Here is a 15,468-nt window from a genome sequence, read left to right on the forward strand (position 1 = left end):
AAAAGATTCTCTGAGAAAAATTACTGGGTTTTAAAGTATGTCTTTGATGATGTTGAAGAAAATAATTTGATTTCAAATAATATCAAGTTTTATAGTTTAAAAAATTATCAAGCACAAGTCAGAAAATTGACAAGGGTTTTAATACTTATTTCTTATTGATACTAGTCATCATAAAGCTAAAGAGGGAATTAAATAAGAACCATAAATATTCACTTAAATTTATAGAGGTTAACTTCGGTTGAGAAAATGATTTTTCTAGTCATGAGATGGAGGATTAAGTTTCATATGAAGCTTTCATGTTTATAGAGTGCTTATGCTTCAACAGAATTTGTTTCACAATCACATTTGGGTTGCAATTCATTCTCAAGCTGCTAGAAACAACTTTTAAGCTTTGGGTTCTATGAGAAAGCTGGACCAGGATAAAAGATGATGAGTGGGCACGGAGATATACGTACGGTTAAGTAAAATATTATTGTAGGACTGCCTATATCAAAATAAATTTATTTAAATACTTTAAACCCAATTGTTTCAAATAATCAGTTACTAATATATCAATTCATGGACTTGCTTTTGAAGTCATAAACTCTCCTGCATACTACCTAATCTAACATTTAAATCTAGAAAAATTGTGACACTGTACCCCCCACTTTATACATTGAGGCTCCTCCATTATCACAGTCAGAATAAAGCAAATAAAGGTTCTGGGAAGTTTCTGCCAATACAATAAACTCTGGCCCAGTGCCTGGAACCTTAAGAAAATGAAGAAGGGACTAATGATATCAGGTAATGACTCTAAAAAGCCCCACAAATAACCAGGGAAGAGGCCTAAAAAATGACTAATTTTATTTCACTTTGGGTCTGTTTTTCACAGGGACTATATTATGAAAATAAGAATGTATTTACTTTAAAGCATATAACTTGTGTTGCCTAGTGCAGGAGTTGGCAAATTATGGCTATGGGTCAAATCTAGCTCACCGTTTGATCTTACAAATAAAGTTTTATTGAAACACAGTCATGTCCATTTATGTATCATTTGGGGCTTCTTTCATGTTCTGGTAGCAGAGCTGCATAGTTGTTACAGAGAACATCTGGCCCACAAAGCTGAACACATTTACTACACAACCCTTTACACAAAAAGTCTGCTGACTCCTGGTCAAGCACACTGAGGAAGAGTCGACATATAGGTTATTAACAAAAAAGTAAGCAGGTTCTAGAAAATTTTCCAGAAACATAATTTCTAGAATCACACTATTTTTGAACACATAAAATGTTGGCATATTATAGATATGTTGGATTGAATACATATTACAGATATGTATTCAAATAATTAAAGAAGATAAAAGACAAAATCTTTGGGGCATCGACATGGCTCAGTCAGTTAAGTGTCTGTCTGACTCTTCATTTCAGCTCAGGCCATGATCTCACAGTTCGTGAGTTCAAGCCCCACATCAGGCTCTGCACAGATGGCACGGAGCCTGCTTGGGATCTTCTCTCCACCCCCTCTCTCTCTGTTCCTATGCCACTTGTGCGCACTCTCTCTCTCTCTCTCTCTCTCTCTCGCTCTCTCTCTCAAAATAAATAAACATTAAAAAAAAGACAAAAACTTTAAATGACCAACACATTAAAATTTGTTTAAAATCTGTTCAATAAAAACACAAAAGAGAAATCAGAAAGTACCTTTGGATTAGCAGTGCTTTTAAAACGCTTATAAACCTAACTAGGTACTTATCTATATAGCATACATTACAGACCTTGAAATTAGATACTATACAAGTATAGTAAGTGACTTTTCAAAGTAAAATCACTACTGGTTAAGCAAAGGGAGTATCAGATATGGCAAATTTCATGTCACCAAATTACTTAGGATATAATTGTCTTCCCTAACTAAGAATGAAATCCAGAGTCCTCAACATCCTCAGTGATAAAACCTGGAATTTCTTAATTTATCCTATAGTTATCCTTTCCTATACTTGCAAAAAGAATCCTCAACTGCATTAGGTTAAAACAACAGTAAAACCCTTTCATGATTATACTGATGCTGAATACCTTAACATTGGGCTTAAACTCTAAAAGCATTCACAGAATTCAGCCACCACATAACCTTTAAAAATTAGACAAATTACACACACAAACACACATTGGGTCTTATCCTATGTCTGCTTTAAGTCTTAAAGATCTGAAACACCAGCAACTGAAGAGTTCAATAAACCTTAAAAGCCAACTCTGAAATTCAGATGTTCTTTCTCTTTGAAAAAAATAGGAGAGGTCAGAAAATAAATATCGCTGTGGTTGTACAGTCACATCAGTACAAACAACTGGATATACAGGACTTACTCACCTGTTACTTTTCCTTCTGTTTTTTGACTTTAAAATAAGATCAAAGACATTACTGGCTCCTCACAAAAATGAACATCTTAAAACTATGGATTCAAAACCTATTATCTACACTGATACAATTCTGACACTGTTCTGAACAGTAGTTACTGTCAGCATAAATGGTGGCTATTTCTTATTAATGTATGAAGAAAATCTTTCAATCAATGACCAAACTGAATATAAGTTTGGAATGGATTGTAGAACCATTCCCTTTATATACTAAGATGTTTCTGTAAAATACTAAGATGTTTCTGACCTATAAAGTCAGAGAAGGAATCGGCCACTTTGGAAATTTTATATTGCAGTGACTTTCAAACAGAGACCGCTTATTTAACAGCCAGAAATAAGAAACTCTTAAGTACCTACAGTTGTTGTGTGCCCTCTAAGCTTGTCTGCCAAAGGAGCTAAGCTAATACCTATTCCAACTTAAGTTCAAGAACTGGAGGGTTCACTCATGAAGTTAAGCTGAAGCTGGTGCTGCGTGTAAATACTGTTTGTTCCAGAAGCCCTAGGATTCCTGCTAGTCTTAAAGCCCTACAATTATAATTGTCTACAATCACTCTGTTATTTTAGCTTCCTAGTGACTTGCATAGGACACTCCCTTTGAGAGTATTCTACTTGCTGCTCATCTTGCTTGCTATTTTTGTGGATAAACTGGAGAGAACAGTTTCTCTATGATTCTAACCCCTGACCTTTTCCTAACAGGCTCAGCTCGCCAGTAATCTCTTAGATGATAGTTTTCCAAGTTACTCATTTTTGCCATTCTATATTTATTTCTGCAGAAATATAGAAACTTGTATTTGTCCTTTCTTTCCTATTTAAAAAAAATCTTCCATTTAGTCACCCTCAAGATTTTATATTCTGACCTTCTCTATTTAATATTCAGACCAAATTTTATATAGTATATACATGAAAATGCTAGATCATTGGACATGTTTTAGTGGCCTTTGTGGTTTGGGAACATGTCAGGATATCTACAGTTATCTCAAGGGCTGCCCCTGAAATTTCAAATTTACTACTAAAAATAACTCAAAATTAACATTAATTTTTAAAAAGTCATTCCTAACAACATAAAATCCCATAAAAATTTTGGGAGAAAGAAGGCATAATTCCTGAACTACAGCCAATTATCAAATGAAAGGCTACAGAACTCTGACTATCTGCAGCAAAACAAGAAAAGGTGGATTCTAAGCTGCTATGATTTATCTCAGACTCCAAGTTCCTTATGGGGGTAAGAGCGAAAAAAGAAAACAAAGCAAAACAAAACAAATTTGATGCCTGCCTGGGGTGGTAAATACACTTTGAGAGCTTAACTAAAAAGCAAAGAAATTATGTGATAAACCATAATAGCTTTTGTGGGGAAAATATATACATACTCAAAAACAAAGGACAAAGGACAGCGTAGCATTTGATTAAGAAACAGACTGTGTCATCAGCCTACGTATGGGACTATAAGCCAGTTATATTCAAAATGAATAATGAATACATGCCATGTTCAAAAAGATATTAAAATTTGATGTTCAGAAGATGTTTTCAAATGCTACTGAACAAGAACAAAACTTTAGGAAGAATTTGGGTCTCAAAAAGCCATTTGGATTTTTTTCTGGTGATAAAAATCTTGAAAGTGTCTTGCTTCTTATTTCAGAATTCTGCATCTTCTGCAGTATATTAAAAAAATTATCTATGTCTGAAAATACTAACACCAAATTAAAAAATAGATACTAAAGAACAAAGAAATTTCTTTACATCTGAGAAATGCTTCAGAGGGACATAAAGATAAAGATGTTAAACAAATGATAAAAATAGGTATAGGTTTCTGATAATTCAGAAAACAAAAATAATTAAATTAATTAAAATTTAATAAATTAAATTAAATTAAAAAAACAAAAATAATGAATTCTAGGTAGCAGAATTTTGTCAAACTTTCTCTCCTTTTGAAGGTTCCTTTTCTGAAAATAAATGATCTCTAAACAACAAGAGCAGTTACAATTTACCACTCATGTCAAGCATATATATTATATATGCAAGTCTAGGTAGCATAATACTTTGTATCTTTTAGTCTAACATTTATCTCTCCTTATGTTTTTAAACCCTTGCTTGCTTTCCAGCAAAATTTGGTAAAAATGAATTGCTAAAGTTCTTCAAATTTCAAGCTGTACTGGTAAGAACCAGAAAAAACAAAGAACCTTTATTGAGTGTCTATTATATGCTGGACACGTGTTAGGCACAGAATACCTACACATTAATATTTTAGATAGGCATTATCTCCTTTTTTACAAATAGAAACTTGGCGATTTAGAAAACTTAAAAGCAAGTTATCCAAGGTTTTAAAATAAAAAGCAGCTGAGGCCAGATAAAACCCATGATCTGCTGGACTGGAAAGTCTGTGCTTTTCTACATCATCCTTTCAGATGCTGATAGGTTCCTTAAAGGAACGAAACCAATTAAAAATAAATTTGATCAACAAAAATGTAATTGACAGAATAAACTATGGTTTAAATTTAATATACTGAACAGGATAGGATGTTTTATGAGTAAACCAAGATATGTAATATGTTTTAACATTCATAATAAACAGAAAATGGTCTTTGATATTAAATTAGACAGTAATCTTGGCTTTATGTGTGATCTTGGGCAAGTTACTTAATATCTGAGCCTCAATTTCCTCATTTTTAAGACGAGTGTATTTAGTTATCTTAAAGAGGTGTGGTGCAAAGATTAAAGATTAAGATAATACAGATAATGGTTAACATAGATCCTCATACATGTAAGTCCTGCACCTCTAACAGAGTGGGGCTGTAAGGGATGTTAACAAATACATGACAAATGTTTCAATTTTTTTTTCAAAAATTACTAGGATAAAACCACAACTGCCCCCTACCACTATCCAGTTCTTCACAATCTCCTTAAATGTTGTATCTTAGTACAAATCTGATACAGATAAAAAACAACTGGTATACACATAAGAACAAAGTTGGGGGCTAAGAGAATGGGAGAGGAGGTTCAGGAGCCCTAAAAAAGGAGGAAAACACCCCACAAAGTCAAAGTCCCATGCCTTCTGAAAGTCTCCCAGATAAACCTTAACAATCACAGATGCCACCTATTATTTATCAGCCAGGATACTTTAGGACTTTATCTAGCATAGACTGTTATGACAGTTTATACCTTTTCATATCAGAAGTGATTTTATATGTTCCCCAGTCCTCCTCTGGAGTGGGAAAGTGGGTCTGCCAGAGGAAAAGTTGTATTTGGTATAGAATACAGTTATGCTGTACTTCTAGATGTGTCCTGAGCATGTGTTTATTTTTTTTTAGGTCTATGCCTTTTACCTGTCTGTTCATTCTCCCTCCTAACAGAAGAATTGCTACTCATTTTTCCAAACACAGCTCAAATGTCAACTCATGAAGCCATCAGTGCTTCCCAAGGTAGGGTTCATTCTACTTACCCTATGTTTCCAGAGTCTTTGGTATACAGCTTTACTTGCCTCACTGCAATATAATTAATCACTGAATGCTTGTATCTCATACTGTATGGGAAGTTCCCTGAAGGTAATGATGGTGTGTGTCTATGTTAGACTTTTCAATATCTAAGCATCATTCTAATGTTACTGCTACAGGTCTACTTTGTCCAATATTTCAACCTATGTAGAAAAGCAAGTGGAAAATTTAATGTGCTTAAGGACATCACTTTATTTTTTTTTTTTTTATCAGTGGGAAGAAAGCTATGCCCACTGTGCTTTTTGATTATGTATTGGGTGTATCAGTTTTAAAACCATAAGTACTTAGCATTTTTACACCTGAAAGGAACTTCAGATTTCCCACTTCAGATTTTCTAAGGACTGACGAGTCCAGGGTCATACAAATAATCACTAACTGAGCCAGCACATTTGAGCAGATCATTCTCTTAACCTTACTAATCATGCTGCTTTAATGTTGCCAACAAACACTTACTGGATCTTAATCCACAGACAGGAATTACCATTCAGTTGTTATGCAGAGAGGAATACAAGAGCTGAGGTTTGTGCTTATGAAACCCAAAATTGTATCATGGTTCACAAAAAGAAAAGGCCAATGCTCTGGGGTCAAATGTATAGATTATTAATGTTTTGCATGTTAAGTAACTCTGCCTCTGGTTTTCTGCAGCAGTATGAGCAGTACAATATTAACCTAGCTCTTCTACTGTTTCTTTAGTAAAAAGGTAACATGTATTTTAAAGATGATTAAAGATATTTTGGATAAACAGCAAACTGTGAAATCTGAGATGTTACTGTCAAGTTTCTAGTTTGGTTTAGTAAGTATAATATTCAAATGATCATAAAATAAAATATACACCGTCCACTTTCATTTTTATACCTTTTTACAATTTACATTGTTAAGGTCTATAAATTACATTTATTTCAATAAAAGGATTCCAATAGAAAACTGTAACTTTAAATTCCCATTTGCTTTAGATACTGAAAAGGTAAATAGTGTAACCATAAGTATTCCCAAAAGTTTATTATTTTGGGACTATTTATCAAAGTATCTTAAAAAATTTTTTTTAAATGTTTATTTATTTTTGAGAGAGAGACAGAGAGACAGAGACAGTATGTGAGCAGGGGAGGGGCAGAAGAGAGAGGCAGACACAGAATCTGAAGCAGGTTCCAGGCTCTGAGCTGTCAGCACAGAGCTTGACATGGGGCCTGAACTCAGAACTGTGAGATCATGACCTGAGCCGAAGTCGAGTGCTCAACCGACTGAGCCCCAAAGTATCTATTTTTAAAGTTAAAAAAAAAATTCTCTTTAAAAAACTTAAGATTTCAAAATAGCATTTAATTTAAAATATACTTTCATTAATTAAAATGCATTTGTTCTTTATATATGCTTAATGACATTCAAAATGTTTAAATACTATTTTCATCATGGTTTCTGAGTAGTGTGTATTTGATGCTGATATTAAATATAGAATTGAAAACACTGAATTCTATTCTGTTCTGTACAAATATCTAATAAATCCTGAGTAAGGTAATTGGTAACACACTACATAATTAGGCCTGGCTTATAAAATTTTCTAATGGTTCTCAAAGAAATTAAAGTTCAGAATTCAGTGGCTTTCCCCTTCTCTGTGGCTAGTCCTGACACATGAAACAATACAGAGAACTACCTCCAAGTAGTGAACGCTGTTATGATTAGGACCGGAAGGAATTCCCGTTACCTCCAGTGTCTATTCTTTTTCCAGACTGCTCTAGTTTGCCCTTTTGTTTTAAACATGAAAAAACTATGAAACACTGAAAATATACTGTTTCTTAAAATCAGTGTTAGGCTAAGAAGAAATGAGATGAATTTTTATTTCCAAACCTTGTATTTTTTTTCACCTGTGTAGTCCTGGTAAATATTAATATGTAATTTAATTTTTATTACTTTCATAGAATTATGCCAATAAATTACAAGAAAATTGCACAGTTACATGTTTTAGCAGTTCTGTCAGTTTTAAATATGATTTCTGTTAATCTAGCAGAAATCATCTGTTATACTGTTGAACCACCTACCCCTCCACAGCATACAACTGTTAAAATGTAAATTGCCCAACTATTTTTAGCTGTTGTTGAAAAAAAATTCCTGTCTTCGGGAATAATGATTTGAGGCATTGTGTTCATTTTGTTTATCAAGCAGCTATTCAGCCTCTAGTGGGCCCAAGTGCTTATGCAAGCAAAAGCTTTTAAGAATGCCTGCAGCTGCAATCCAACCTTCCAGGTAGGCTGCAGGTTCAGAGCACAGCTGCCCTAGGCTGCATAAAACTCAGTCCATCTGGAACTGAGTTTCAAAGAGGATTTCAAATCTGAGTTTTCATGTATCACACGGAAGAGAAGGCAGGGGGAAGAACACAGGAAAGAAGGAAGGCAAACAACCAAAAAGATGATATCTCTACTTCAGCCTTAATAAAAAATAAAGCTCAGACCCATGCTGCTCCTTCTAGATTACCACTTGCCAAGCCGGATATTCCATTCAGTGTATACTTCGATGAGCTGTGACTCATCCAGCAGCACCTGCGCCCATGTGTTAAGTACTGCCAAATAAAAGCCCAACATCCATTTACACAACAAAGAGATGTACCCTACAAGGCATGGGGCCTCAGTCCAAAAGCCCCACTCCCCATTTGTTCAAAGCAAAGGGAGAGAGGAAAAAGATTTCCCTTCTCACACCAGAGATTTTTAAATGTAGGTGGATTTATGATGTAGGTTCATTTACAAATACTTTCACTCTTTAGAAGAATAAAATATATTTAATAGCACAAACACCCCTACAGTATTAGATTATCACGGCCATTAATGACTGTTCACCAAACCTTTCCAACCTCCTTCATGCAAGCTCTTTATTCTCAAAGGATACATTTTTTGAGCAAAGAGGGATCAACAAACTAGTTGCTTGAAAGCTTTCCTGATGCTAGGCTGAAGTTAGGAAAGGCTTAATGAAGGCTTTAAAATCCACAAGGGCTTCACAATGAACATCTGACTCGGTGATTTATGCATATTAATAACTTCAGTCCTACTGAGGCAAGCTGAGCCGAACATGTCCTCCGAATCTTAATGTCTTTAGCTCCACTGGGATTATTACAAATGTAAATTTCTAAGATTCTCAGCTATTAATCTCTGTCTGTCCTCCTGTTCAGCAACATAATGACTAATTAAACATCAAAAGACCTGTACAGGAGATCTTCTTTGACAGCTACCGGCCCAGTCCTCTTCCCAAGAGGGGAATTCAAATGACAGGGACATGGAGTAACAGCATATGAGTAAGCTACAAATTACTGCAGAGAAATCTAAAAACCTAACATTAAATGTGGATTTATCTCAATCAATGATTCCGTTGAACAGTGAACAGTTACTATGCAAAGTGTGCCTGCTGACACCAATCAAATAATCCTTACAGCCAGCAAATACTGAATAGCTGAAATCAGTTGTTTACCACAAAGTCAAAAAAATGGGTACTTACTGAAGAAGGCAAACCAGGAGGCACCTTTCTGACTTTCTTTGCTTGCAAAGGATCTGCATATGGAAAACAATGTATTTCATCAGCATTTATATTAGAAAACATCAGACTTCAGGTGAATAGGAAAGAGTTTTCCCTTCTAGCGCTTTTCTGGCTTTCCAATATTTAGGAATAAGCAAGGGAATATAAAGATGAGGGCTTCATTCTTTCTAACTGGTTCCTGGGCAAAACAATTCTCCTAATGAAGTAATATATTCTGAAACACATATCCCATAAACTTAGGAAGATGAAAGCAAAGCAAAACAGGAAAGAAAATAACAAACCAAAAAGCATGTGTGAGGGAAGGGAATTAACATTTCTTAGGTACCCATTTAGGTGCCAGGCTCCATACTGGGCACTGTCATTTGCAGAGGGGCATCTGGTATAACAGGTCACTTTAATAGTAAAACTATTAAACAAATTTAGTATCCATATCACATTAAGAGTTAGGTTTAAAAGCACAGTCAACAAACTGAAAGTTAATGCTATGCTACAACTATGTTAAAAATTTGAAATAAAATTTAATAAATGAAAAATTATGGTTGAAATTATGTCAGAGAAATGCTACATAAACTATTACATACAGGCACTGTCATATACAATGTCATCCAGGATTCTGTAAGAACATCCACTGTTTGACAATGTGTGGTTGCAGCCCCTGGGTGGCCCAGCGGGTTAAGCCTCCGACTTTGGCTCAGGTCATGATCTTGCAGTTTGTGAGTTTGAGCCCCAGGTCCAACTCTGCACTGACAGCTCTGAGCCTGGAGTTCGATTCAGATTCTGTCTCTCCCTCTCTCTCAGCCCCTCCCCTGCTTGCACTGTTTCTCTCTCCCCTTCTCTCTCAAAAATAAATAAGCATTAAAAAAAAAACCCACAGTGTGTGGTTGAAACTTCAAATTCAGCACTGATTATTGTGTCATTTATCTTGGATGGATGTTTCTTTATAAGACTTAAATAATTTATTGATATAAATGAGAAAATGAGTATTTTCAGATACCCAACCAGCCTCACTTGGTATTTCGATTTTACTTATCTGTAAAACTTAAGATTTAAAACTTGTCCATCTTATTTACTGTAAAAAAAAAGGTGGTAAGTACAGTTTTCCAATCTTACACAAATAATGGATGAAACTCAGGATTTTTCAGAAGCGTTCACTATTAAGAAGGCTGATGTAAAGTATACCATTTTTGCAAACTGTATAAATGAGAATTAAACAAGCATGATATTTTCCTGGGTCATAAATGATACGACATAATAAGACACACGGTTGTTTAAGAAAGAATGAAATTCATTTAAATTAGGGCTGGGAATCTTTACAGTGACTATTCCAGGAAGCTGCAAAGCTAAGAAAGCAACTTTATAAGCATGTGTAGCATGTGGAAAAAATTTATACAATACAAAGGGGGGAAAAGCATTCATTACCATCTAAGTCCCTACACCAAGAGGCAGCCTATATTTCCTTGAAACAAAAGTGCCAAAGATAAACAACATCTGGCACACTCTGTATTTATAAAACTTAGAAGCAAATTTTTTTGTTCTTTGTGAGGCTTTTCTAGAACCCAACTCTTTACAACTAATAAAAACAGCATCCCTTGAGCAAAACTCATACTCCATGCCGAGAGAGTCAACTGAACCGCTCCTGTCAGTGGGGAGCTCATCAATCTATTTTGGATTAATTACCACCAGAAGATGTTGCTATTTAGTTTAGGACAGTTTTTTCTTCCAATGTGAATATAAGTTTTTCTTTTATATTTTTATCTCACCATTGGCTGTCACTACACAATTACTTGTATAATGTCGTATTTAAAATCATGAGTTCGGGATTCATAGTTCACTTCTGAGGGGTTGCAAACTGTAACAGTTAAGAGAGTAAGCTGGCTGGATTCAAATTTCAGCTGCACCATACAGCAGCTATGCGAACGTGGGCAAGTTACTTTTACCCTCTTTGAGCTTCAGCTGCTAAGATGTGAAAAGGGAATACCACCTTTTAGAGTTATTGTAATAAAGATAATATATGGAAGATGTTCAGGACAGTGTGTAACAGAGAGTGACAATAAATTTTAGCTGTTATGATTAGTTTATATTAAATTCTGTGGCAAAGTGTTTATAAATTAAATAGCTAGATGCTGTTTTGCAAAATGTTGATTTCCTAAAGCATCTAACTAGCTTGAGAAGATGCTGAGGTGGGTGTAGATGATCTCTGAAGTCCTTTCAACTCTGAGATTTTAGGAATAACTGCAACGCCAAGAAAGAGTGGCTGAGTGAGAAATAACAATGAAGAATGGAATGACAATAATGATAAATGTTATTCATATAGGAAATGAGTGGGCCTCCCTGGGTACCAAGCCTCAGCTCAGTTGCTTAGCTTCCTGAACTTTTAGTAATAGTATATTGGTCCATATTAGTACTTTTTGTTATAGTATGTGCTCACATAACATACTAACAAGATATTTCTCGAGAGTGACACTGACACATCTAGACTCATGAATGTTCCTACCCTAACTCATCTGATAGGAAACAAAAGTCATAAAGATGGAGGAAAGATGCTTTACAATTTATCATTTCTTTAGTAACAAACAGTATACTGGTCTAAATCATCTGGGCTTACTTCATCAATACATATACTAAATCACCCATAATGCTGAGAGGGGGGCACATCTAGTCAGAGCTCTCTATTCCAAACATGACCATCTTTGCCCTTTTATACCCTCAAGCATACTCTAGACCCATGGACAAGGACTATTGCACAAAACTCTAGGTTTGACAGAAGGTAGATACATGAATTGAAAGCAGTCAACAAGTATTTGTGGAATAAATAACTATGGCATAGTTTCTTTTAGTGGGCTATATTTATTTCATAAGCTGCCATATCTTTGATTATAAACAGCCTGTACTACTTCAATTTTCTTGTACAAAGGATTCCCTGGTAGGAATCACCAAAAATACCCACATTTAAACACTGCTTGGATAAGGTGTTAAGAGTATACCTGAGGCTTGCTGCAGCAGCAACACAAAACAGACTGGCCTGGTTAGGCTATGTACAAGACATAAAGAAGGGAGCTAAAGAAAATGAGAGTTCAAAATTTAATAGGTGCAGAGTTTCCTATTGAGGTGATGTTTTGAAAGGAGAGCGAGATGACAGCTGCACAGCACTATAAATGTACTAAATATCATTGAATTGTGAATTTTAATATGATTGATTTTATCTCAACTTTTAAAAAATTGGGGAGTAGAAGCAACTAATATGCAAAAAATATTGGATGTGGAGTCAGAAAATCTTAATTTTATCCTGGGGAAACCACCTACTAATTATATGAATGTGTCCTCCTGAGCCTCAGTTTATGTTAAATATAGTATTACATCTACTGACTAGCAGGTCTGTTATACTAATGAGATGAGAAAGTATATAAAACCACTTTGTAAACTGTTCAGCATTATTATCAATCTTAGTAAAAAATAAGGTGTTAATATTAACACGTAACATTTTTATTATAATAGGAAAAACCAGTCCCATTTTCACTATTTAGTTCCTCTTATGGTGACCAAACAAGAGTACTAAATTGATTTTTTATTAAGTATCTAACAGATACAACATTTTATGCAAATAATCTCTACTATCAACATGATACCTAAGAAACCAAATTTCTTCTAAATAAAAGTACAGCCAGAAGTAAAGACTAAGGGGTTAAACAAACAAACAAAAAAAAACATTTGTTAAGACAGGGTTTGTTGTACAATGCACGCTTACCAAGTGCTGCAGAGTCATGGAGTGGTCTTCTCCTGGAACTTGTAGCAGAGAACGAGTAGTATGGTGTTCCAGGTTTTCCTGAAGAAGACAGCTGTGCTGGACTTCCAAGCCCTAGATCTTGTCTCAGGAGACTAGACTATAAAACAAAGCCAAGGAAACAAGTTATTTTACCACTGATACCAACTCAAATGGGAAAATGTCACCACTTCTGAGTTATTCAGATGGTTATTCAGAGGATGCTAATGCCTTCAACAATGCCTTGAATTAGATGCATCTAATAAATATTTGAACGATGGTTTATTAGAACATTGGCTTAAACCTACATTTCCTCGGGGCGCGTGGAGTGGCTCAGTCAGTTAAGCATCCAACCTCGGCTCAGGTCATGATCTCACGGTTTGTGAGTCTGATCCCTGCATCCAGCTCTGCGCCAAAAGCTCCAAGCCTGCTTCGGATTCTGTCTCCCTCTCTCTCTCTGCATCTCCCCTGCTCTCTCTCTCTCTTTCAAAAATAAACATTAAAAAAATAAACTTACATGTTCTCTCTTTCCTCATCCTCATGTTACCTAATTCCTAGTAATTATGTAGATCTAAACAATCTTAAGGTTGAAACACACTTTAGTCACTATGTGGTTTCACCCTTTAATCATCAAGAAGACTTCTGAAAAATGACCACCAAGTCTTTGCTTGAATGCTTTCATGACCATACAAGGCAGTCAATTCTGTTCTTTCTTCTTTTTTTTCTTTTAGGATAGTTTTCATTGTTTAAAGACTGCCAATATTTTCAAGACAAGCCATTCCTGTGTCCTTCAACTGTGCTTCATGACATGGGGGTTTAAATGTAATCCTCATCATCTCTGACATAAGACCTCTGGATTTATTTTCAGTTTGTCAAAGTGTCTTGTAAAATGGAATGGATGACAATGCCCCAGATGTGACCTGATTAGTGCAGAGTCATTTTCAACACTACATTTACACAACCCATTTGTGCTAGCTCATATTAAGAGGTTAGGAGTGATCACACGCTGTTACTCTTTATTGCATATGTTGCTATTAAGTCTTGTCCCTCCAATGGTTACCTTTTTCAGTTGTGTTTTTTAATTCCAAGTACAACAGTTAACATTTACCTGATCAAATTAATCTCATTATATTTTATCATTTCTATCTGTTTTAGATTCTGAGTCTGTTAACCAATGCATTTGCTAGCCTTTTTAGTACTGGGGCATAAAAAATGGGACCAAAAGAAGACATGAGGATGACAAGCCTGAGGAGATCCCTAAGGTATGCCACAATGGCATGAAACTTTATCAAGTGCTTCACTGAAACCCAGAGATTCAGCAGCCCTGACCTACTAAACCAGTGACCCTATCATAAAGCAAATGAAGTTAACTTGGCAGAATTTGGTTCCAAGCCTTCTGGTAGCTGAGGGGAAAAGATTTCAACTGGAAAAGGTGCTGGATACAGTTGAGAGGATGCTCTCATGTGAAAAGGGCTGATTCCTCTGATACATATACTACTCTCCTACCCCATATTTAATACCTGCCGTGACCATACTCATGAATATCAGAAAGGTACTAACAAATAAACCTCAGCTCTGGTCAGAAAGAATCAGTAGAACTTTGTAACAGAAGTCATCAGTAGCCCAGTTCCTGCCTCTATTTTAATAATCAAGAAAAACTCACTTTTCAGTTTATCACGCTATTTAATGATTTTAAACAACTTGTGTTTCAGCTTTAAAAAGGCACAAATTCGGGGCGCCTGGGTGGCGCAGTCGGTTAAGCGTCCGACTTCAGCCAGGTCACGATCTCGCGGTCCGTGAGTTCGAGCCCCGCGTCGGGCTCTGGGCTGATGGCTCAGAGCCTGGAGCCTGTTTCCGATTCTGTGTCTCCCTCTCTCTCTGCCCCTCCCCCGTTCATGCTCTGTCTCTCTCTGTCCAAAAAATAAAATAAAAAACGTTGAAAAAAAAAGGCACAAATTCACATAACATAAAGATAACCACTGCAAAGTTTCCAACTAGTGATATGTGGTATATTCATTATGTGACCATCACCATCTAGTTCCAGAACATTTTTATCACCTCCAAAGGAAACCCTGTACCCATTAAACAGTTACTTCCATTCCTGTAGCCTCTGCAACCACTAATCTGCTGTCTCTATGAATTTCCCTATTCTGAGTATTTCATGTAATTGGAATCATATGTGACCTTTTGTGTCTGGCTTCTCTCACTTCACATGTTTTTGAAGTGTATCCACGTTGTAGTTTGTATCAGTATTTCATTCCTTTGTAGGGCTGAATAATATTCCACTGTATAGACATACTATAATTTGTTTATTCATTTATT

General features: G+C 35.6%; 1 protein-coding gene across 8 annotated transcripts in view; it reads right to left on the reverse strand.

Moving 5' to 3' along the window:
- The window catches only part of TCF12 (transcription factor 12), a 382,275-nt gene that overhangs the window by 72,815 nt on the left and 293,992 nt on the right, over nt 1–15,468 (reverse strand). For all 8 annotated transcript variants that reach the window (XR_007152836.1, XM_047861844.1, XM_047861848.1 and 5 more), the window contains 2 exons: nt 13,132–13,267; nt 9,348–9,400 (listed from right to left, as the gene is read on the reverse strand). Coding sequence is in view for 7 of the 8 variants with exons in the window: in XM_047861844.1 (XP_047717800.1) it covers nt 9,348–9,400; nt 13,132–13,267 (189 nt within the window). In the remaining variant the exon portion in view is untranslated. The remainder of the gene's footprint in view (nt 1–9,347; nt 9,401–13,131; nt 13,268–15,468) is intronic.

Source organism: Prionailurus viverrinus, chromosome B3 (genome assembly GCF_022837055.1).
Source record: "Prionailurus viverrinus isolate Anna chromosome B3, UM_Priviv_1.0, whole genome shotgun sequence".
NCBI lineage: Eukaryota > Metazoa > Chordata > Mammalia > Carnivora > Felidae > Prionailurus > Prionailurus viverrinus.